Source organism: Prionailurus bengalensis, chromosome D2 (genome assembly GCF_016509475.1).
Source record: "Prionailurus bengalensis isolate Pbe53 chromosome D2, Fcat_Pben_1.1_paternal_pri, whole genome shotgun sequence".
NCBI lineage: Eukaryota > Metazoa > Chordata > Mammalia > Carnivora > Felidae > Prionailurus > Prionailurus bengalensis.
The window spans coordinates 52820929-52843995 of record NC_057351.1 but is presented as its reverse complement, the minus strand read 5'-3'; the positions used below and the strand labels follow the sequence as shown (position 1 = coordinate 52843995).

At 37.5% G+C, this 23067-nt stretch overlaps 1 protein-coding gene across 4 annotated transcripts in view; it reads right to left on the bottom strand.

The window, feature by feature from the left end:
* EXOC6 (exocyst complex component 6) overlaps positions 1–23067 on the bottom strand; it is a 229178-nt gene that overhangs the window by 2285 nt on the left and 203826 nt on the right. For all 4 annotated transcript variants that reach the window (XM_043596991.1, XM_043596992.1, XM_043596993.1 and 1 more), the window contains exon 21: positions 91–203. In XM_043596991.1, the coding sequence (XP_043452926.1) occupies positions 91–203 (113 nt within the window). The remainder of the gene's footprint in view (positions 1–90; positions 204–23067) is intronic.

Sequence of the window (23067 nt, the reverse complement as noted above, 5' to 3'; positions counted from 1 at the left end):
CTCTTTTTTTGAAAATCTCTAGCTCTTCAATCATCACTAAATCACAAAATGCTAAAATGTTATGCAAAAATGTTTTCAGAATATACTCACTTCTCCAAAAGAGTAAGAGCTGTGTTTGGATTCACCCGAAGGTACTTAGAAGCAGGCTGTCCATAATCAGCTAGATAAGTAGACCAATCCCAAACCATAAACAGGTCAAGGAGCTGAGGAAGACAGGGCAAAAATGTTAAACCAACTTTTGAGTATTTATCCACAGCTAATACATAAAGTATATGTCATTCTTGATCCTTGATCTTAATGTGCCCTCCTTCCTAGGTGGAACAGAATAAGGAATTCAATTTTTAAACTTTATCATTAACTATACTTTATAACCAAAATAGCATGTACTATCTTTTTACTTTTGAAATTCCTAAATTGGCAGGGGATGATTTTCTAATACAGTACCTGATTGCATTTTCAAACAAGTGTACAATAATAAACACACTGTTCATAGAATTATATTAACACTTGTACTGATGTATAGAGATTTAATCTTTACACATTATTCAGTTTATACTCATTTAATTAGTAAGGGTTGGTGCTACTACCTGTTTGAAGAATTTCAAAGAACTTAAATTGAACCTTTTTTCTTAGAGGTTAAGTATGTTTACCTTTCAAAGAAGCCGTTTGTACCTAGACTTTTCCCAAAGTAATTTAAACCAAAAGCTCAGATAATCTCAATTAAGTGCATTAAACCATCTCTGCTGAATTCTCCCTGGTGACAGATCCTCAGTAGTGTTATGAAATGTGGGCTTCAGGACTCAGCCTGTTAACTCTAGGCAATCATTTTGTATAAACAAACAACAACAAAAAGAAGCCCTCTTGTATTCCATAGTGTTTTAAAATTGACTATTTGCTTTATAATCTCCAGTGAGAATTGTTGTCAAATATGGAAGTAATCTTTTAAAAGCAATGCCATGCCTAAACCAAAGCACCAAACTCCTTATCCAACTTTAAAACCCTAATCTCCCTTAAGCCATTTAAAACCAACTTCCTATCCCCATTTGAATTGTTTCAGAAAGCTAAATACTTTACTTACTACCTTCCTTCAGTTTTTATATTATTCTTTCTTCTTGTTTTTTAATTCACTTTATAAGTAAGGGGTGTACTGGTTTTGCTTCCAATTGAAGGAAGCATTTGTATTTACTCATAGGACATGTGAGCCAACCCATGGGCCCTAAGAAGGATAAAACTTCTGGGGTGATTAAAACCTAAACAAAGGTTACAAGAAACTAGCTCTTCTATACGAAGGTAATGGACTTGTTTGACTCTTTTCTTATCTAACATAGAGACTTCCCTGTAAAAGGGTGAAAATTCTATAATGAAAATATTAACTATTACTAATAAAATAAAAACCACTCTATTTTCCTTTGGACAATATTCTAGGCTACATCCAAAGTTAAAACATGGGTACAGGATCTACACCGAAACAATGTTAAAAGAATATATTGTCTGAGAGACAGAAGTTATTTAAAGTTTAAATTTATTTAAACTTCTGTGTAATTTTTGACTCTTGCTTGGCAACAAGTACAGTTTTCCCTCCTTGTGAAAGGAGGGAAAAGTTATTTTCACACACACCCACGGTGAAAATGAAAACTGGCATAACATCTCTGGAATGTGATTTTGTAATACCTGGTTAAGAACTTTATAGAAATGGTTGTTCTTTTTGATTCAGTAATCCTACTTCTAGGAATCGAACCTCAGGAAACAGTAATAAAGGTAGAGAACAATGAAATTAATCTCAAAAATGTTATTTGTGTTATCAAAAAACTGAAGGGGAAAAAAACACCTGAAAACAGTCCAAATCTCAATATTAAGAGAATGGTTAAGTAGTAAGGTGTATCTATCTGTAAGATGAATATCATGTAGTTATTAAAATTGATGTTCACACAAAATTATAAGTATCTGTTAAGATGCTTATACTAAACGTTCCTACTAAAATTACATAAAAACCCATCAAAAAAGACTGGAAGTAAATTTGACTGAATGCTAAGAATGGTTGTTATTTGTGTGGTAGGATTATGGGCAACTGTTGTCGTCTTCTTTATTTTCATAACATCCCACAATGGACACGTATTAACTCTGAGTTAGAAATAAAGTTTGCCTATTTATATATTAAAATAAATTTCAATAATAAATACTCCTCACACAGTTGTTAACAAAAGCCTCATTTTGAAGGATTCTTCTTTTAGGTATAAGTATGTTTGCACAAGTGTGTGTGGGCATGCGCACAGTCAGCAGAAAGTAACCACTTAATATACTGGCTGTAATCTCCCTTTCTTTCCAGAAGGCATTAGCAACATGACCTTTGGGATTTGGAAGAGGAAGAAGCCTTAAAATAAGTCTCTTTTTCTCTTGGGCTGATCTACCCCCAGGTGGGAAAGGAGGAGTCCACTTAATGAATTTAAAACCTACACCAACTCCAGCTGTGAATACAGAATTGACTCTTTTACAAAACAGCACAAAAACAGATAAAGAAATACTATGCTTACAATTTTCACAAATTTCACAAATGCTTAAAATTTCACAATGTTCAGATATTCATATGCAAGTCTCTTATCACTAGAAATAACAGGAACCATAAAATTTAACCTGCCTGCCTCCATGCAGACAAGTCTAATCTACATACTTTCAAATTTATACTAATACTTTATAGAAATACTCACCGTGCATCATTAACTTGTAGATATCTAAGGAAATCTGCATAAGTCTGCACATTCATGGTTAAGTAATATATTACCAATGTGGATAAAAGGCCAAGAATCTAGATAAGATTCATTTATTCATTCAACAAATATTGACTGCCCACCTTTTTCTTTTTAATGTTTGTTTTTGAGAGAGAGAGAGGGAAACAGAAGGGCAGGGAGACATAGAATATGAAGCAGGCTCCAGGCTCTGAGCTGTCAGCACATAGCCTAACGCGGGGCTCAAACTCACTGAACCCGCGAGATCATCACTGAGCTGAAGTCTCATGCTTGACTGACTGAGCCACCCAGGCACCCCTCAAATTTTCATTGAAAGTCCAGCTAGTTAACATACAGGTAAGCTCCAATGAATTTAGCATGAAGATAGAAGCTACTGATTTCTTAGGAGCAAGTGATTGGTTGCTCATTATTCTCAGCCAACAAACCCAGTGGCTATAGACTCCAGCACCATTCTGTGTCTGTGCCCCAAAGGATGCATACACATGAGTGCAGAGGAAATACAGGGCCAGGAAGCACACTGATCCCATATTCTGATTTCTCATTTCCATGTGTGTAAGGATTTTTCAAAAGCAGAATATTGCATTTAATAAGTAAATAGAAACAAACTTCATAAAGCTAGGCAGCCAAACTCATAGTGTGTCCAACAGAGTGTAACCACTCAAGAGATATTCAAGAGGTAACGAACTTATTACTTATTACTTAATTGATGATGCCAGACTATTCCAAGTTTACCTGGGAGCTTTTTCCTTAGGCTTCTCAAAGTATAAAACTTGAACACCCTACAGACTTCTCTGGCTGATGCTCACAGCTTCCTGAAAAAGGTCAACGTTGGTCTGTGGACAAACTAGGGTGAGTGAATGCAGTCAACTGACTTCCCTCCACTGCTCCCAGTCTTTCCCTGGGGCATTGGTAAAGAAAATAGTTTCCCTCAAAGTAAAGAATTAGGTCTAATGTTAGTAGAGTTAAATCATCTTCCTAGAGAAAGCACTAATATTTCTGAATGGTCTATCAGTGTCCTTCATCCCTAACTATTACAAGGTCCTGTTTCACTTTTTTAAATTGAAGTATAATTGATATACCATATCCTATTGGTTTCAGGTATACATTGTAGTGATTTGTTATTTTTATACATCACAAAATGATCCCCAAGGTAAGTCTAGTTACCATCTGTCACCATACAAAGTTATTACAATATTACTGACTATATATCCTATGCTGTACATCACATTCCCATCATTTATTTATTTTACAACTGGAAGTCTGTACAATTAAGTAATCCCTTTTACTTAGTGTGCCAACCCCCCCAATCACTCCCCACTCTGGTAACCACCAATTGATTTCCTGTACCTATGAGTCTATGTCTGTTTTCTTTGCTCATTTGGTTTTTTAGATTCCACAGTGAAATCATACAGTATTTGTCTTTCTCTGACTTAGTTCATTCAGCATAATACTCTCTAGGTCCATTTATGTTATCACAAATAGTAAGATTTCATTATTTTTTATGGCCAAGCAATTTTCCATTATATATATATATATATATATATATATATATATACACACACACACACACATATATTATATATATATGTATATTATATATATACACACATATATAATATATATATAATATATATATACATATATATATACCACAGCTTCTTTATCCATTTATCTGTTGATGGATACTGTTGATGGATACTTAGGTTGCTTCCATTATCTTGGCAACTATAAATTATGCCACAATGAACATGCTGGGTGTATACAGCTCTTCAAATTGGTGTTTTTGTTTCCTTGGATAAATACCCAGAAGTGGAATTGCTGGATTTTATGACAGTTCTATTTTTAATTTTTTGAGGAACCTCCACACTGCTGTCCATGGTGGCTGCACCAATTTATATTCCTACCAACAGTGCACAAGGGTTCCCTTTTCTTCACATCCTTGCCAACACTTGTTATTTTTCTGTCTTTTTGAGAACAGCTATTCTCATAGGTGTGAGGTTACATCTCATAGTGGTTTTGATTTGCATTTCCCTGATGATTAGTGATGTTGAGCACTTTTTCATGTGCCCATTGGCCATCTGTAGATCTTCTTTAGAAAAATGTCTATTCAAATCCTTTGCCCAATTTTTAACTGGATTGTTTAGTGTGTACACACACACACACACACACACACTTTCACACCCACACTAAGTTGCCACACTAAGTTGTGTACGTTTTTTACATATTTTGGATATTAACCCTTTATCAAATGTATGATTTGCAAATATCTTCTCCCATTCGCTAGGTTGTCTTTTTGTTTTGTTGACAGTCTCCTTTGCTCTGCAAAAGCATTTTAGTTTGATATAATCCCACTTTTTAAAGTACAGATCCACTGAAGCAAAAGATATAACACCAAGCTAGGACATTATTCTTGGGTCCTACCTAACCTTATGCCAGGCAGTTATGGCATGAGCCTATTTTTATAGGCTGCTACCCATGCCTGCTTTCACCAAAAGGCATGTTCCCTGGTTTTTTGAGTGGTTTAAAAAGAACACAACTGCTCTGGAGCCACAGTGTGATAGGAAGGGATGAAGAAACTGGAGTGGTGCCAGAAAAAAAATCACTGACACTCACCTTCACTCTACACAGTCATAGCCTTGGGGTCTACCTCTCACATCTGGTCAGGTTTCACAGGATGCACTATATCCTTAATATTAAAACCTAAATTATGGAAAACCTCAATTCTCTACCTTAATCTTTGCTCCCTTCAGATGGCAGTACACAAACAATACATTTGTTATTAATTACACAAAATCTCTCTCAGTCTTGTAAATAAACAGTAAGACACAGCTTTGACAGGTGAATTTATTAATTAACATATATACCTGAAATTCAAAGATGTAGATCAAACATGAACAAAAACAAAAATCTTCCCTAGATTATTCAAAAGCAATTTTACAATTACTTATTAAAGGATAAAGTCAGGTATATTATAATGAAAATTGGTATTAAGTTCTATAAATGGGTTTGTTCCAATAGTCAAGTAAAGTAATTCTACCTTAAATCCTTTTGGGAAGTAAGCAAAGTATGGATCATACAAAAATGAATAGCAAAATAATATGCCTCAGTTCTATCTCATCATGATTTATAAGATTACCTGAAATTAGTATCCTAACTTCTTTTTTCACCAAGGATTCAAAAATACCCTTCATAACTAATCTGATAACATAAAGTAGATTTATGCCAATATCTGTAAGTGAGTTGTAAGTTTCACTTCCTCAGCATTCCTTGTGTGTGTCCAGCAAACAATAAGATTCAGCCTTAAGGAAAGAAATGGTTGCATGGGTGGTCCCATTTATATGCTCAAAATAGTTGAATCGCTTCAGAATCACTGAAGAATTCATGTGTGTCAAAGCATTTGGCTTGCTGACAGTTTCTTATCCTGTCTCACTCCTGGTCTACCCCCCAAGAAACTTGGGGTCTTGGACCTGTTGAGACCACTTTATGCAACTGACACAATGGATCTAGGCCAACTTAAAACCATTCTATGGAACTCTTGAAGTGACTTTCTGTCTTTGTAAAAGTGAACCCAGATTGCCAGGTCATTTTTTCCTTGAATCTGGTTTAACTTTCTTTGTTTTGAGTCTTTTGGGTTTTGCTTTTGAAGCACCTCAGGGGCAGTGACCCAAGACAGAAGATAAATAAAGTTAAGCCAACCTCAAGAGAAAAGCAATTGGGGATACCAGGTTTGCTTTTGTAAATGTGAACAGTGACCTGGGGGCTCAGGGTCAACCTTAGTCCCCCAAATTCCCTTTTCCAAACACCAATTCCACCTGGGATCTCAGAGTTGCTCTGCAGATTCCAAAAGTAAAGCAGAAGATCATTTTTCCTTTGCCTCCAAAACACAAAGCCAATGCAAGGGTTCCTAGAGCACTTTGGAGATTTAAACAACAACAAAAATCCTAAACCATAATACAGCTTTAACAAAGAAATATGAACAAGTAGTCACTGGGGATTCAAGAAAAATGGATCTTACTAAATTAACCTAATGGGGGGAAATACAAGTCTCCTTTTTCCAAACAGATATTAAAATCAAATGATGAGCTTAGTATGATTTTTAAAGCTCTTAGCTCTACCCCCTTTCCAGCTACCTGAAAACACCACATTTGGAGAATTCCATATGAAGCACAGAAGAGAAATTTAAGTAGCAGCCAGAAAGTACCTAGGCAAAAACTGTAAAGAAGCAGTTTAGTGCCTCCATCCACATCACTTTTTGCCTTCAGGGGTTAATTGTCCTTATGCTGCCTCACGCTCTCTGATACACCTGACCCCTAACCCACGCCTGCCCTCTTCAAATGTCCCATGTGCCAAACCTGTTCTCAGTCAGCCTTTCCACGCCCACCTACGTAGGACCAAGAGCAAGCTCTGGGCACGGCCCTCTGCAGAGACCTTTTAAAAGCACTGATCTCTTCAGGTTATTTCACTCAGATGAACTGCACACAGAAGAAGAATGTTCTCAAGGTATTTAAAAAAAATTTTTTTAACGTTTATTTATTATTGAGAGACAGAGCGTGAACAGGGGAGGGGCAGGGAGAGAGGGAGACAGAATCCGAAGAGGGCTCCAGGCCTTGAGCTGTCAGCACAGAGCCCGAAGCGGGGCTCGAACCCACAAATGGTAAGATCAGACCAAAGCAGGACGCTCGACTGATTGAGCCACCCAGGCACCCTTCAAAGTATTTTTGATGGTAAGCTATATAGTAGTCAGAGATAAACTAATTGGGTGGGTTCAGAATTTGGGAGAAGAGGCAAAAAAATGGGATTTATGTAATCAGATTTGTACATATCCACATTTGCTTTAATTGTTTGGTCACTATCATAGCTAAAATGGCATACAAATACATGCTATGTGTGGTTTTATGTGTTTCTTTATTAAAACTAATTTTACCAAGTAATAAATGGTTAATAATCAAATAAAGCCTATCATAGGGGCACCTGGGTGGCTCAGTTGGTTAAATGTCCGACTTCGGCTCAGGTTATGATCTCAGTTTGTGAGTTCAAGCCCCGCGTCAGGCTCTGTGCTGACAGCTCACAGCCTGGAGCCTGCTTTGGATTCTGTCCCTTCTCTCTGTGCCCCTCCCCACTTGTGTTCTGTCTCTCTGCCTCTCAAAAATAAATAAATGTAAAAAAAAAAATTAAAAAAGCAAAGCCTATCATAAAAAATGATAGTCCACTGCCCTACCCTTCTCATTCTCAGAAGCAATCAATGTTTAACTACTTCTGTTTTTAATTATGGTGATTACTTCAGTGTCTCTATGCTTATTTTTCTAGTTTTTTTAAAGTTTATTTATTTTGAGAGAGAGAGAGAGCACGAACAAGCAGGGGGAAGGGAGAGAGAGAGAGAGAGAGAGAACGCATCTCAAGCAGGCTCTGCTCAACACGGAGCCCAATGCAGGGCTCAATCTCACGACAGCGAGATCACAACCTGAGTCGCTATCAAGAGTTGGACACTTAACGGACTGAGCCATTCAGGTACCCCTCTAATTTTTGATTTATCAGCTTGCAGCTATCACATATGATGGTTTACCTTAATTATACAACCTTCCTATTTTTGGTAGCTGGCACAATTTTTCTCCATATTTTGCTTTTATAACTTTATAAAATATATATAATCTTTTATAAATAATATATAAAAATATGTTATAAAAATATAAAATATAATTAAACTTCTTGCTATGTCACCTTAAAAAATTTTTTTTTTTTTTTTTTAACGTTTTATTTATTTTTGAGACAGGGAGAGACATAGCATGAACAGGGGAGGGTCAGAGAGAGGGAGTCACAGAGCCTGAAACAGGCTCCAGGCTCTGAGCTGTCAGCACAGAGCCCAACGCAGGGCTCGAACTCATGGACTGTGAGATCATGACCTGAGCCGAAGTCGGCCGCTTAACCGACTGAGCCACCCAGGCGTCCCTGTCACCTTAAAAATGTTTTAAGACAGCTTTGAGATATATTCCACATACAATACAATTCATCCATTTAAAGGGTACAAGTCAGAGGCGCCTGGGTTGCTCAATCGGGTAAGTGTCTGACTTCAGCTCAGGTCATGATCTCACAGCTCATGGGTTTGAGCCCCACGTTGGGCACTGTGCTTACAGCTCGGAGCCTGGAGCCTGCTTCAGATTCTGTGTCTCCCTCTCTCTGCTTCTCTGCTGCTTGCACTCTGCCTGTCTTTCTCTCTCTCTTAATAATAAAAATAAGCATTAGAAAAAATAAAGTCTACAAATCAATGGTTTTTAATATACTCACAGAGTTGTGCAGCCATCTCAATCAATTTCAGAACATTTCTCTCATCCAAAAGAATTTCCATGCCATTAGCAGTCACTCTCCAAACAGGGGTCATATAACATGTGGTCTTCTGTAAGGAGCTTCTGTCACTTAGCATAATGTCTTCAAGGTTCATCCACATTTGTAGCATGTGTCAGTACTTCATTCCTTTTTATTGTCAAATAATATTCTATTGTATGGTACCAGCTTTGTTTATCCATTCATCAGTTAATGGACATTGGGTTATTTCCATTTTTCAGCTATTATGAATGATACTCCTGTGAATGTTCATATACAAGTTTTTGTGTGGATATATGTTTTCATTTTTCTTGGGTATATACCTGGGAGTAGAACTTGTTTCATAAACTTTTAAGAGGATCTTTCGACTCTCCATTTAGTAATATAAGAAATTAACACCTGAGGGGCACCTGGGTGGCTCAGTTGGCTAAGCGTCCGACTTCAGCTCAGGTCATGATCTTGTGGTTTGGTGAGTTCAAGCCCTGCATCCAGCTCCGTGCTGACAGCTCAGAGCCTGGAGCCTGCTTCAATTCTGTGTCTCCCTCTCTCTCTCTGCCCCTCCCCTGCTTGCACTCTGTCTCTCTCTCTCTCTCTCTCTCTCAAAAATAAATGCTAACAAAAATTAAAGAAAGAAAAAGACATTAATTTCTGATATGGTTGAGTTTTAAAATAATCCTTTGGCAATTGGGGTTTAAATTATGTATACTACATATTTAAACCCAAATAACAATAGATATTTAACTAAAGTTTCCTTGAATTTATTTATAAATGCAGAAAGATGTTAATGAAATCATTATCAAGAATTTTTCTAGCCTCTATTTCTGAAAAGCAAAATCCCTATATTTTCCAAAACAGGAAAGAAAATTTCAAATAGTTTCCTCAGGTACATTTACCTGAAATAGTTGAGTATGACTTTGATTTTTATAATACCTTTACATATATACTTGGCTTGTTTTTCTTTGGTCGTGAGAATACCTAGTTCCGCTTCCTGATATTGAAAGGTGGGTTACACAGTGAACAACAGAACTTACCTAATTACCCAAACCAGAAATGTGCATACGGTCTGCTTTGACTCCTCTCTTTTACAACTCCAGAATCTAACTTATTACCAAATCATGCCAATTTAACCTCCTAAATATTTCTTGAATTCACTTGCTTCCTACTTTCCATCCCTACTACTACTGCTATCCTAGTTCAGATATCATAATCTCTACCCTGGGGACTTTGGTCTTGGCTATCCCTTCTAATAATGCAGATCTATCAATCTCCACACTGCTTCCAGAGAGATCCAGCTAAAATACAAATGTGATCACACCATTCACTTGCTTAAAACCATCAATGGCTTCCCAACTTTTTCAAGATAAAGTTCAGGTTGTTTAATATGACATGCAAGGTGATCTTGCACCTACCTATTCCAGGTTGGTGAGGAGGAAGAATCTTGGTCTAACTGGACTAAGAATCAAATTGACATGAGACAGATTAAGTGGAGAAAATTAAATAGCTAATCTATGGAGAATCTACACAGGCATGCAAATTTCAAAGACAATGAGCAAATATGAGCCTTAAATGAGCTAGAGACAGCTGAAGGGTCTGAGGATACAAAGGGAAGAAGGACCATTAGCAGGAAGGTGAAAGGAGATGTCTGGAAAACAAAGGTTGCCCTATTATGCAGAGAAGTATCTTAGGTGAAAGGGAATTGCTGTTAATAGCACTCTTCCTGGTACAAACTGGCAGTTGAGGGGGAGGTAAGGAGGTTTTCCTGTATCTGCTGGGTTTTAATTGATTTTAATGCAAAATAGTGTTCATGCCAAAGTGGCTCATCTTGGGTTGGCCTACCCTTGGCCCCTACAAGGTCAACCTTTTGGCTTCCTCTCCTGCCTTGTAATTTAAACTCCTATACAAGGAACTCCTAATAGTTCCCTTAAAACCATGATGACCCCCAAGACATTGCTCATTTTCTTCTCTGTGTGGAGTCCCCTTCCCCTTCTTTGCCACCCATGTAACTCTTTATTCCATAACATTTAAATCTCTTAAAATTTAAATCTTGCCTCTCTTAAGAAGCCTCCCCAGAACATTTTGGGATGGTTTTCTGTTCCTCTTTCGCGTCCTCAGAGCACCTGCCACATCTCTATCATGGAATTTTTCACAGTATATTGATGCATCTGCTGACCCGCTAGAGAAGTAATATTGCCTTTACTTCCTCCTAATAGTGTACTTTGTAAGTGCCTCAAAACTGGCAGTTTGTGTTGCTTATATGTGTATCTTCATATCTGGCCCCATACCTGGTATACAGTAGGCACCAAGTAAATGTATAATGAGATAAACTACATAGGTTTTGACACAGAAAACTGTGTCAAATGTATAATGAGATAAACTACATACCTTTTGACACAGAATTTTGTGAGTCTACAGTGAACTCACTTCTGATATACTAATAAGATGGCTATGATATCTACTTTAATGTGAACTATTAATAATCTCTGAATTTTTGATAATCTTATAATTATTCTGAAAGCTAACCTATTTATTGACTGATTTAATTTGTCCTAAATGCACTAAAAATGAACTAAAAATATTTCACAACCAAAGTTCTGCTCCTGAGATTACCTTTTGTAAACCAGTGATACCACCATTGAGCATGTTACATAAACATTCTCAAGTCATACCTTTGATTTTCTGTCCAGATTCATTATATCAGCTGCCACACTTATGTAACAGGTAGTTTACGTAATGACTTCACCAATAAAGCTCTCACTTCTAATACTCAGAAAATCAAACCATGAAACTCATAATAAGAGGTGTTCACTAGACTTTCAATTCTCTCTGTAAGTCATTTTGCTTCCTCGAAGCTATTGAGAAGTAAGATCTGATCGCATAAACTGACTATGTAAGAATTAAAACAACAGGGGCGCCTGGTTGGCTCAGTCGGTTGAGCGTCCGACTTCACAATCTCACGGTTCGTGAGTTCGAGCCCCGCGTCGGGCTCTGGGCTGATGGCTCAGAGCCTGGAGCCTGCTTCTGACTCTGTGTCTCCCTCTCTCTCTGCCCCTCCCCCATTCATGCTCTGTCTCTCTCTGTCTCAAAAATAAATAAACATTAAAAAAAATGTTTTTTTAAAAGAATTAAAACAACAAAGGAAGACAATATGGATTAACCAATGAAGAAAGACTGCATGCCGAAGTGTCTATACTCCAGGATACAGTACTTGCTTGAATGAAGGAAGCTTAGACAAGGCTGGAGCTTCATTATGTGCTCCTTTAAAGTGCAACTGCAGGTAGGGACACCTGGTGGTTCAGTCAGTTGAGCTTTCAACTCAGGTCATGATCTCAGGGTCATGATCTCATGACCTATCAGTGAGGAGCCTGCTCAGGATTCTCTCTCTCCTCTCTCTCTGCCCCTCCCCCTGCTCATGCAATGCTCTCTCTCTCTCCCAAAATAAATAAATAAACCATTTTTTAAAAGTGCAAATGTAAGAAGAAAAAGGAAGAGGGAATAACCACTTTTTAAAAGTTTTGTGAATCTGAGTGGATATTCCTCTCCGCTCCTCCCTACAGTTATGATTTAAAATAAGGCAAATGTGGAGGCGTCTGGGTTGGCTCAGTCAGTTAAGTGTCAGGCTCCTGGTTTGGGTTCAGGTCACAATCACACAGTTTGTGGGACTGAGCCCCATGTCAGACTCTGTACTGACAGCGTGGACCCCCTTGGGAGTCTCTCTCTCCCTGCCCCTCCCCTGCTCGCTCTCTCAAAATACACACACACACATACATAAAAAGTAAAATAAGACAAATGAAAACTTGGGAGAATCTAATAGATGGACTAATTTAGTCTTCAATAAAATCAGTCATAGGGTCCCTAGTGGCTGAGTCTTTAAGCATCTGACTTCAGCTCAGGTCACGATCTCACGGTTCATGAGTTTGAGGCCACTTCACATGAGTTCAAGCCCCACTTTAGGTGAGTATGAGCCCTACTTTGGGTGAGCTCCACTTCTCTCTCTCTCTCTCTCTCTCTGCTGCTCATGAGACTGCCCCTTGTGGGATTCTCTCTTTCTGCCCTTCACTCACTTGTACCCTCTTGCTCTCTCTCTTAAAAAATTAGTCATATACGTTTTTACTCGAAAACTTTAAGAAGTCAAGTAATGTGTATTATTTATAATTTGCCATTAGTTACAAATACTGCCTTTTAGCTTTTGAAAAAGCAAAGTTAAACTAAAATTAAAACCAGATACTTCAGCCCCTAGAGTCATGTTGTCATTCTATTCTTTAAAATGACAAAAATAAATAAACTTTAAAAAGGGGTGCCTGCATGGCTCAGTCAGTTGAGCATCTGACTCTTGATGATTTCGGCTCAGGTCATGATCTCATGGTTTGTGGGATTGAGTCCTGCAACCGGCTTTGCACTGACAGCATGGAGTGTGCTTGGGATTCTCTCTCCCCCTTCTCTGCCTCTCCTCTGCTTGCATGCATGCATGTGCCTGCACACACGCTGTCTCTTAAAAATAAATAAACTTAAAAAAAATCTATACAATAAAATAAAATAAAATGGAACTCAGGCCATTTGAAATTAATAAAACAAACCAAGACCATGAAATCCCAACCACTTCAGGAGGAAAAGGGGAATAGTTTCTACGGTAATTCCTTAGTAGGCAGGGACAAAAGTGGAGACCCAGTTCCAGTCACTGCATAACCAGACTTCACTTTGGTGAAATGGGGAGCTGAATTTCAGATGTGTATCTCATTTGTTCTGCTTTCTAGAGATGAGGTCTCAGTTTTAGGTCTTAGAATATACATACAGATGATTTACCATTTTGCCATGGATTCCCACAGGAATGCAGAGTTAGCTAGACTACTATGAATGATGGAAATACAGAATATAAGAATCTTTGTGGTCTCCATTTAAGACAAATATTACACTATCTTGGTGAGTATTTGTATTTAAGGGGGCTTGTATCCTCATTCGTCTCTCTCTTTCAAATCTTAAAAATAAAGATTTTGTAATCTTTATTCAAACAATTTAAGAAAGTATTTATTTAGTTTACTTTTGTAGAATCTGAAAGGCATTTCTTTTATGCTAGCCAATTTATTAACCTTTAATTATCCAGTTACTTCCAAACCTGACTGTATATGTAATTACCTTTTGCCAAGTGTAATAATTTGGTCAATAAACATGTCAGAACACTTGCTGCTTAGTTTCAACAGATATATTCCGTTTTTCCACAGCCTCAAGGCATAACTAAATTTGAAAAAAAGGGCAGTTATCAAACTGCCCCGAAGCTGGTTCACTAAGGTAGAAGTACACAGCAGGTAGCCATGGCTTACTTTGGGGTCTGATGCTTGCCTGAGTGCTTAATTAGTAAAAGATTTCTGGGACAGAGTAACAGTGACAACCCTGTGACATTCTGACGAATGCAGGTGTCCACATGATCCTCAAAATGGCCAACAGACAAACTTTAAGATGAAACTTAGCTAAAAAACATCTATTGGTAAAGACCTACTGGCATCACACCTTAACTACAGGTTACAGAATTAAAATATGAAAAGAGAAACTAAATACAAACAGCAGGAGGAGGACTCATCTTCTTGGGAACATGAATGCAGCCAATGGAATTAAACAGATTGTGATCTAAGTGCTACAATGCTTGCATGATGTGAATCTGTATTATAGGAGTGCAAAAAGAAATCCCTACCTGACCTCTGGATAACCTGAACAGGAAATTAGGACATTTCTAAGCAAAACAGCCTGTGTCATACTGTTAAAATAATTATTTCCATCGACACTTTGTATTAGCAATGTACATTAGGCCATCAGAAAAAAACTCAAGCCAAAAAAACTCAAGCCAAAAGAGTCTCTTCCCTGTAACAGATAAAACAGCAGTTGGCCCAGTGCCCTCAACACAGTTGAGGGGGTAAAATTTATTGATAATTAGGAGGACAAAGAAGGGGAGAGAAGAATAATAAACAGGTAAGAAAGCTGGAAGCATTCTTTAAATATTCATAGATCAGTTGGAAATGAATTATTGAAAATATATTTTTTATTTTTTAAATATTTTGAGAGAGAGAGAGAGAAAGAGAGAGAGAGAATCTAAAGCAAGCTCCATGCTGCCAGCACAGAGCCTGACACAGGGCTCGAACTCACCAACTATGAGATCATGACTTGAGCCAAAATCAAGAGTCTGATGCTCAATGAACTGAGCCACCTAGGCACCCCAATAAAATTTATTTTTTTAAATTCTGCTTAAGCAATCTCTACACTGGACACGGGGTTCAAACTCACAACTTCAAGATCAAGAGTTGCATGCTCTGTTGACTGAGCCAGCCAGGTGCCCTATGAATGGAATTTCACTCCTAGTCAGCATCTGGGGTATTAAGAGAGTATTCAATGATTTTAAGAAAATATCTAACAAACACTACAACTTAAAATGAGTCAGCATTTTTTTTTCGGAATAATTTTTAAATATCTGCTATTTGGTTATGGTGCTTCAGAATGTTAGAAACCGTCACCATTTGGTTGGGAAAATCAAGCCCCTCCAATGTCTCACCTAATCAATATTCTATGGATATTATTTGCTTATCCGATTATATTTCACTTGGATAAGAAGTGCTGTTTCTTATGACACCAATACTATTTATTTATTTGTGTTTATTTACAATGTATTTATTCTACGCCCTATTCAATTCCCTCCCAACTAAGTTAAAAAAAAAAAAATCAAGGTACTTTCATTTTGAATTAATCATTTAAGGGAGCTGTAAACTCCGGGTCTCAATTTCCTGTTCTGTAAAACAAAGGAGTCATATTTGCATGTGACAAGCACTCTATTTGACACTAGCAGGGAAAAGATGATGATGACCCAGTCTTTGTTTCAAGGAGTTCTTTAGTGTAATGGAAGAGATATTCACATAAGCATAATCATGAACAAAGGTGCAAATTACACTGGAGTTATGTACAGTTATTATTGGAGCATCCAGTCTTGATGGGGGTGAGAGGTAAACCCAAGAAGGCATCTGAGGTAGTACCCAAAATGAGTCTTAAAAAGGAGTTAATCAAGGGAGAGGCAGTGGTATTTCAAGCAGGTGGGACAGCATGAGAAAAGGCACAAAGATGGGAAACAGTTGTGCTTCTGGGGACTGTCATACATTTTAATGTTTCTTACACTTATCAGTAAAGGAGTAGTACAAAAAGGCTAGAGAAGAGGACAGGGGCTAGATCACAAAAGGACATACACGCCTTGTTCAGGAACTTTGGGAAAATTTTAAACAAGAAAGCTCACAGGGTCAGACTCATTACTTACATATATAAATACAACAGCTCTGTGAAGAATGGATTTGAGGAGAAAAAAAGAATGGGAAAAATAATTAAGAAACTGTTGTGATAACCTTGAAATACACTGGGATAAACAGGTAGCTGGGAAAGAGAGAAGCGGATGGATAGGTAATAGGGCAGGTAGTTAGGATGGAAAGAGGAGAATGGGTTTGAGAGGAAAAATCCCTAGGACATGATGATTGAATGGGGGGCATGGCAGAGTGGTGCCATCAACCAAAACAGACAACTTGAAAAGATCTGATTAGAGAATGAGGGAAGATGATGTGTTGACAGCTTTGGTCACATAGGATGTAGGACACATATCCCAGTGGAAATGTCTATCAAGCAACTGCATATATATCTAAGGCACACAGCATTTGTGCCAGAGATATGATGGAGAGTGGATGAGTTCACCCAGACAGAGTATATACAGAACAGAGTTGTAAGGACAGAAACCTCAGGTACACCAACATTTGGGGGGCAGAGACATAAAAAGAATGTTAAGAGAGTAGTCTTTGAAGAAGAGAGAACTTTGATTTTTTTCAGTTTATTTATTTATTTTGAGAGAGAGTAAGGGGGGGAGGCAGAAAGAGAGAGAGAGAGAGAGAGAGAGAGAGAGATTGAGAGAGAGAGAGAATCCCAAGCAGGCTCTGTGCTGTCAGCACAGAGCCAGATACAGGGCTAGATCCCACAGCCATGAGATCATGACCCAAGCCCAATGCTTAACTGAGCCACCCATATGCCTGAATAAGGAAGAATTTTAAAGAGGAAGTGATCAACATTATCAAACACAGCAGAAAGAACCAATAAGGTAAGGGCTAAAAAGGTCTAGTGGCATTCCCTGGGTGACCTAAGTGAATGCTGTTTCAGCACTGTGGCAAAGCAGACAGTTGACTCAGGAATGAGTGAGACATGAGGAAATAAGGAAACAATCAATTATAAATAATTCTTTTAAGGAATCAGTATACAAAGGAGAAAAAAAGAGATCAGAAACAGTTAGAATGAGACTAGAGAAGATATCCCCCACCCACTCTCTCTCAGGCAGGAAAAATGTGAACATGTTTTTAAGCTAAGGTAGTTAGCTAGGATAAAGGATAAAGCAGAGGAAAGGCAGATGAATAATGAAACAAGTCTCATAGAAAAATGGGGTCAAGGGCATAGGAAGACGAGAGAATCCTGAATAAAATGGCTACCTATCATAGGAGTCTGAAGGAAGGAAAATGATGAACGTGAATACAGATAAACTGATTGCAAAAGTAACAGTGAGAGATTAATGGTGATAGAGATGAACGAAGGAAGCTCAAAGGGGCTGAGGCTTTCACTCAAAAGTGGAAGAACAATGGTCTACAGATGGAAATGGGGGCTAAGAGAACAGGCTCTCTCATTTCACACTCTATAAAAGAGTGCGTAGTTACCACTAGAGAGGGCTACTGGTTTAGCAGAGCCTCACAATTCTAAGACCGGAGGGAAGAAAACATTCTGCCAAAGCACTGAAGCTGTAGGGCCTAAGTTTACATTGGAATGTCTTCAGATGGCACATCCTAAGAGGGCTAGAAGAAGCAAAAGGATACAGAGTTAAACAAACCAATGAGTGAATGAGACAGGAAATAGGCAGGGAGGGCCGGAAGGAGGGGAATAAGAAAGCGGGAAGAGTAGGGAGAAAGTAGTTAACTTCACTGAGTAATCAAACATTTTAATCTTCTAAAATGAGGGATGCGTGGTTGGGAAATGCCAGAAATGACAATGTCTGACACCAGGTCTCAGGAAAAAGTGGTGAAGGCAGCCATGTGGCTTTTCAAAAGGGCAAAGAAGCCTCTATTTGAATGTAGAGGTTCTCAAGACACCAGGAACAGCAGCAAGAGCCCTGCCTGGTTAAGGGGAGAACCTGTAGGAGGTTTGGTTAGATTTTCTTACGTGCCTTCCAATTCTCAAACCTTAGGATTTCATGACCATGAAAATCACTGAATCACAGACTGAAGGTAACTGGAAGATGATCTGACATTTAAGAAAACATAAGAGTCAAAGAAAGAGAGAACTATAAATGTAAAACACTCCAGGGACTAAACTGTCACTTGCTATTAAGTACTAAGCACTGTAATATACACCTAAGAAGGAAGTTCAAGGAAAATACTATAAAATATTAATTCTCAAATCAAATAATCCCTTCAGCAATTTCATTCTTTCAATATATATTAATAAAACTTTTCATCATGACTATATATCCACTTGACTCTTAAGAGGTCACTATTGACCCAAAAACCCCACCAAATTTCTTTTAAAATATGGTTTTATGGATATCAGAGGTGGAATGCACCCCTTCGGAGTGCTACCTGAGTATCGGCAGTGTTGAGTTCTCTCAGCCATCTAAATGTGAGGATGGGTGGCTCTGCGGGCCCCTAACGTCTCACTCCTAAGCCTGAAGTATGTACATACACCTAGTTTTTGGGGTATGTTTGCTTTCACTTTCCAACCAAGTTATGAGTTCTTCAAGGGCAAAGGTAATAGCTCTTCCTTCTCTCTTAGGGTACTCAATAAAAGCTTGTTGCACTGAACTAAATTATATTTCATAGAAAACTTTGAGAAGCTGAAGTTTAATGACTGTGTCTTTTCTGCAACAAAAGGAAAAGCAGAGAGATTAATGCACACACACACACACACACACACACAAAGCGTTTAATTTAAACCACTGGAAAAGCTCTGCATAAATATTGTTTGATTAAAAAAAATTTTTTTTAAATATTGTTTGATGGGGCGACTGGGTGGCTCAGTCAGTTAAGTGTCTGACTCTTGATTTCAGCTCAGGTCATGATCTCTCGGTTTGTGAGACTGAGCCCCACGTTGCACTCTGTGCTGTCAGTGTGGAGCTTTGTTTGGGATCCTCTCTCTCCCTGTCTCTCTGCCCCTCCCCCCTGCTTGCACACACCCTCTCTCTCAAAATAAATAAATAAATAAACTTTTAAAAAATCAAAAAACAAATTGTTTGAGTCTGGGGCTCTGTCACACACAGATTACCTACAAGGGGGCTTGAGAGACTGATAAGAGTCTTATACAAAGTTCACTATCACCTACTGTTAATTTTTCTTTATCTCCATTTCAGACCATTACTTGTATCTGTGTACAGCTTTTCACTTGAACATCTCATTCCAGTGAAGTACAGGCTTTTCTATACTTTATAAAAGGGAAACTGAGCTTCAGAGAGATTAAATGTCTTGTTCAAATTTATATGTAAAGTAGGATTAGGATCTAATTTCCTCAATTTATAAATTAAGTGCTTAAAACAACCAGATTAGGATGGTTTAATTTACACAAGATTTTCTTTTATTTGTATGTATAACCAATCAGCTTTCAAAAAGAATGCATGGTAAAGTTTTTTAGAACACTGTTGTAAGATTCACGCTGGATATGGCAAATAGTACAAAGGCAGTCTAGAGAATTTTGTTTCATACAGTGAAAAGATCATAATAGTGAATATGGTGGTTCTAGTTTTAATACTCATTAGTATGTTAAACAGTGCAATATTGCTGTTTTTTCTGACAAAGCATTTAAATATTTAAACTTCTCATTAACTATCCTTCCAACTTGCAGAAATCTATAATAGAAAAAAATTTTTTCCGTTCAATAAATAAAACAATTATCAGGGAAAAATAAATTTCTTCTTTTTAAGTTTATTTAGTTTGAGAGGGGGGGGGGGACAGAGAGAGAGAGGGAGAGAGAAGATCCCAAGCAAGTTCAATCTCATGAACTGAGAGATCACGACCTCAGCTGAAATCAAGAGTCAGACACTAAATCAACTGAGCCACCCAGGCATTTGCAAGGAAAAATAGTTCTCATAAATGAGTAATAAGGAGTTTGGCAAAAACGTGAATTAATGTTGAGAGAAGAATAACGTTCCCTGTTGCACAGTGCCAATATGGAGTTTATATCTAATACTTAATGGATGCATAATATTTATAAAAGACCAGCTATCACTATCCTTTCTTTACTGCTGATAGACAATTCTAAAAATTTTAACCTATCACTTTCAGTGAAAAAAAAAATACCAAGAGTACTGATGATTAAATATGGGATTGCCTCTCTTTACATTATACACGAACTTATAATTCTCCATCTATGGAGACAAAGATTTACTCCTTGTGTAACACACTGAAAAATGCACCTCAAAATTAATCACAACATGTAATATTTATAAGAAATATTCCATACTTTCCCAAATACACACTTATATGTATAATTTTTTCTTGTAAATCTGATACTTTTCTTTATAATCCTATTGCTAAGTTAAGTACTTCTCTTAAAAATAATTCTGAATGGAAGGGCACCTGGGTGGCTCAGCTGAATAAGCATCTGACTCTTGATGTTGGCTCAGGTCATGATCTCTCGGTTTGTGAGATTGAGCCCCACACCAGGCTCTGTGCTGACAGTGCAAACGGAGACTGGAAGTCTCTCTCTCTTTCTGCTCCTCCCCCACTCACGTGTGCATGCATGCTCACTCTCTCTTTCTCAGAATGAATAAATAAACTTAGAAAAAAATGTCACCATGGGGGAAGCTGGGTAAAGTGTACATGGGACCTTATGGAACTATATTTGTAACTTTCTGTGAGTCTATAATTACTCAAAAATAAAAATCAAAAGAAAACCAATAAGCATTGTATTATTTTTGTAAATATTATGGTGTTCGTCTGCTTATTTGTTTTTCTGGTTTTCAAAAAATTATTTTAGAGGGTAATTTTCCAAACTACAAAACAGCTCCAACCTTTATCCTCAAAACAACCACAACAATCTATGTAGTCAAAAGTTATATCAATAACTGAAGGTATGAGCATAAATCACATATGTAGTTAAGCAATAAACTGTAAACCTCCAGAATTAGCACACTGGAACAAAAAGGGACAAAAAGGCAAAAGTCATTTAGGTTCAGACTAATCCTTCATAATCTAAGCTTTTGCAAAGGGCAGCATACTTTTCTAATATCTGGACCTTAAGGTAAATTTTGTGAGATGTCTGGTCTTGTTATATTCAAGAGTAAACCCAAAGACATCTTCCTTTAATTCTTTGGCACTTCAAATGAATTTAGGATTGTCTAAGGAAAAAAAAAAACGCTTGCTGGAGGAGCTGTGTGAACAAGCTTGTTGTCCTGCTACTCTACCTAGTCAAGCATTCGGATACTACAACTTTGGCAAATCCCATTAATACTTTAAGAAGTCAAAGACTTTAAAACTTCTGAACAAAGTTCCTGTGAAGTAGTCACAGGGACATGTTTAAGCAAGCAGAGTGTGTATACAATATAGTAACAAATATAATGCAAACAAAAGAAGATTTGTTTAATTATAGTGGAAATAATTGTTATTTAAAAGTGCCTCCTTCCTCATCATAAAAGAACAAACTGGACTAGTGGCAAAAGAATTGTATGTTATGATGCCTTAAGATTAGAAACAGAAGACAGAAATTTCAAAGTAAAGTCTTGGCAGACGCCCAGTCTCCACAATAAGAATTATGGCCAAACAATTCTTTCATAACCTCCAAGTCTTGTTCATGTCCCTTTAGGTAGACTCCAAAGTTGTACATTTTAAATCAAACACAAGCCTATGTATTTATCAGGCTTTGTCTATCTTTCTATGGTAAAGTATATCTGAACTTCTTTCCTAAACTTTAGAACCATTTGGGGGTATGGTAGAGAGGGATTATTAGACTATGTATAAAAGGGTGGAAGTGAGGGAATAATGAGAACAAGGAGGGGGGTGCCCAGGGTACTTCCCTTATCAGGCAATACTGTTACAAGGAACTACGCTCCTCATGGTTCACCATGATGCAGATCTGGTACACCAGCCTCACCATCACCCTGATGAAGTGTGGGAAGTACAGAGATGGTAACTGCCAACTCAATCAATTAATGGCATCTGCGCAATACAAGCTTCACATAATTCACTAATTTTAGCAATGAAGATTAAGCACGCCAAGGAAAACATCCCTCTCAGAAGTAAAGTGTACAATATTTTTCCCCACACACTTCATTAAACCATTAAGCTATATAGTTGAAACAGTTCAGGAAACAGTTTCCTAAGGTCATATAATAGTTATTAAGAGAAGTAGGACTCCATCCTATTTCCTGATTTCCTACAAGAGTGTCCTCGTCAACACACCATCTGGATACTTCAGCAGATTTCTTTTTTCACTCCTTAACTTCTATCCTTTAGCCAAGATACCTTTCTGAACCTACTAATCTTCAACTTTATCTTCACTGATACCAACTAACTCATCTCTCAAATGGTCTAGTACTTATTTTATTGTCTACTGTTCAATTCTATTTCCTCAGTGGCTAGCTATAGGAGGCACTTAATAAACATTTGCTGAATAAATGAATGAGTAAATGAAGAAATAAGTGAAAATCCGTACATATAACGCAGACAGTTTTAGCATTCCATTAACAAATGTTTATTTACATGCTGTCTTCTTCCAAAGGGGCTTTAAGGGGCAACTTATAAAAATACTTGCAAGATAAACACAACTTAATAATCGAGAAAACTCAGGGCTGAAAGAAAGTGAAGGTAGAATAGAAGATGTTGGTACACAAAATGTATGTGATGCTATCCTATACAGCTAGCTATAAAGCAGTGAAGCTATTTTTAACAATAAAGGAAATATATTTAGGTAACTCACAATATTTCGGTTACTAGAATACTAGTTACTCAGGATAAATGCAACTAATTCC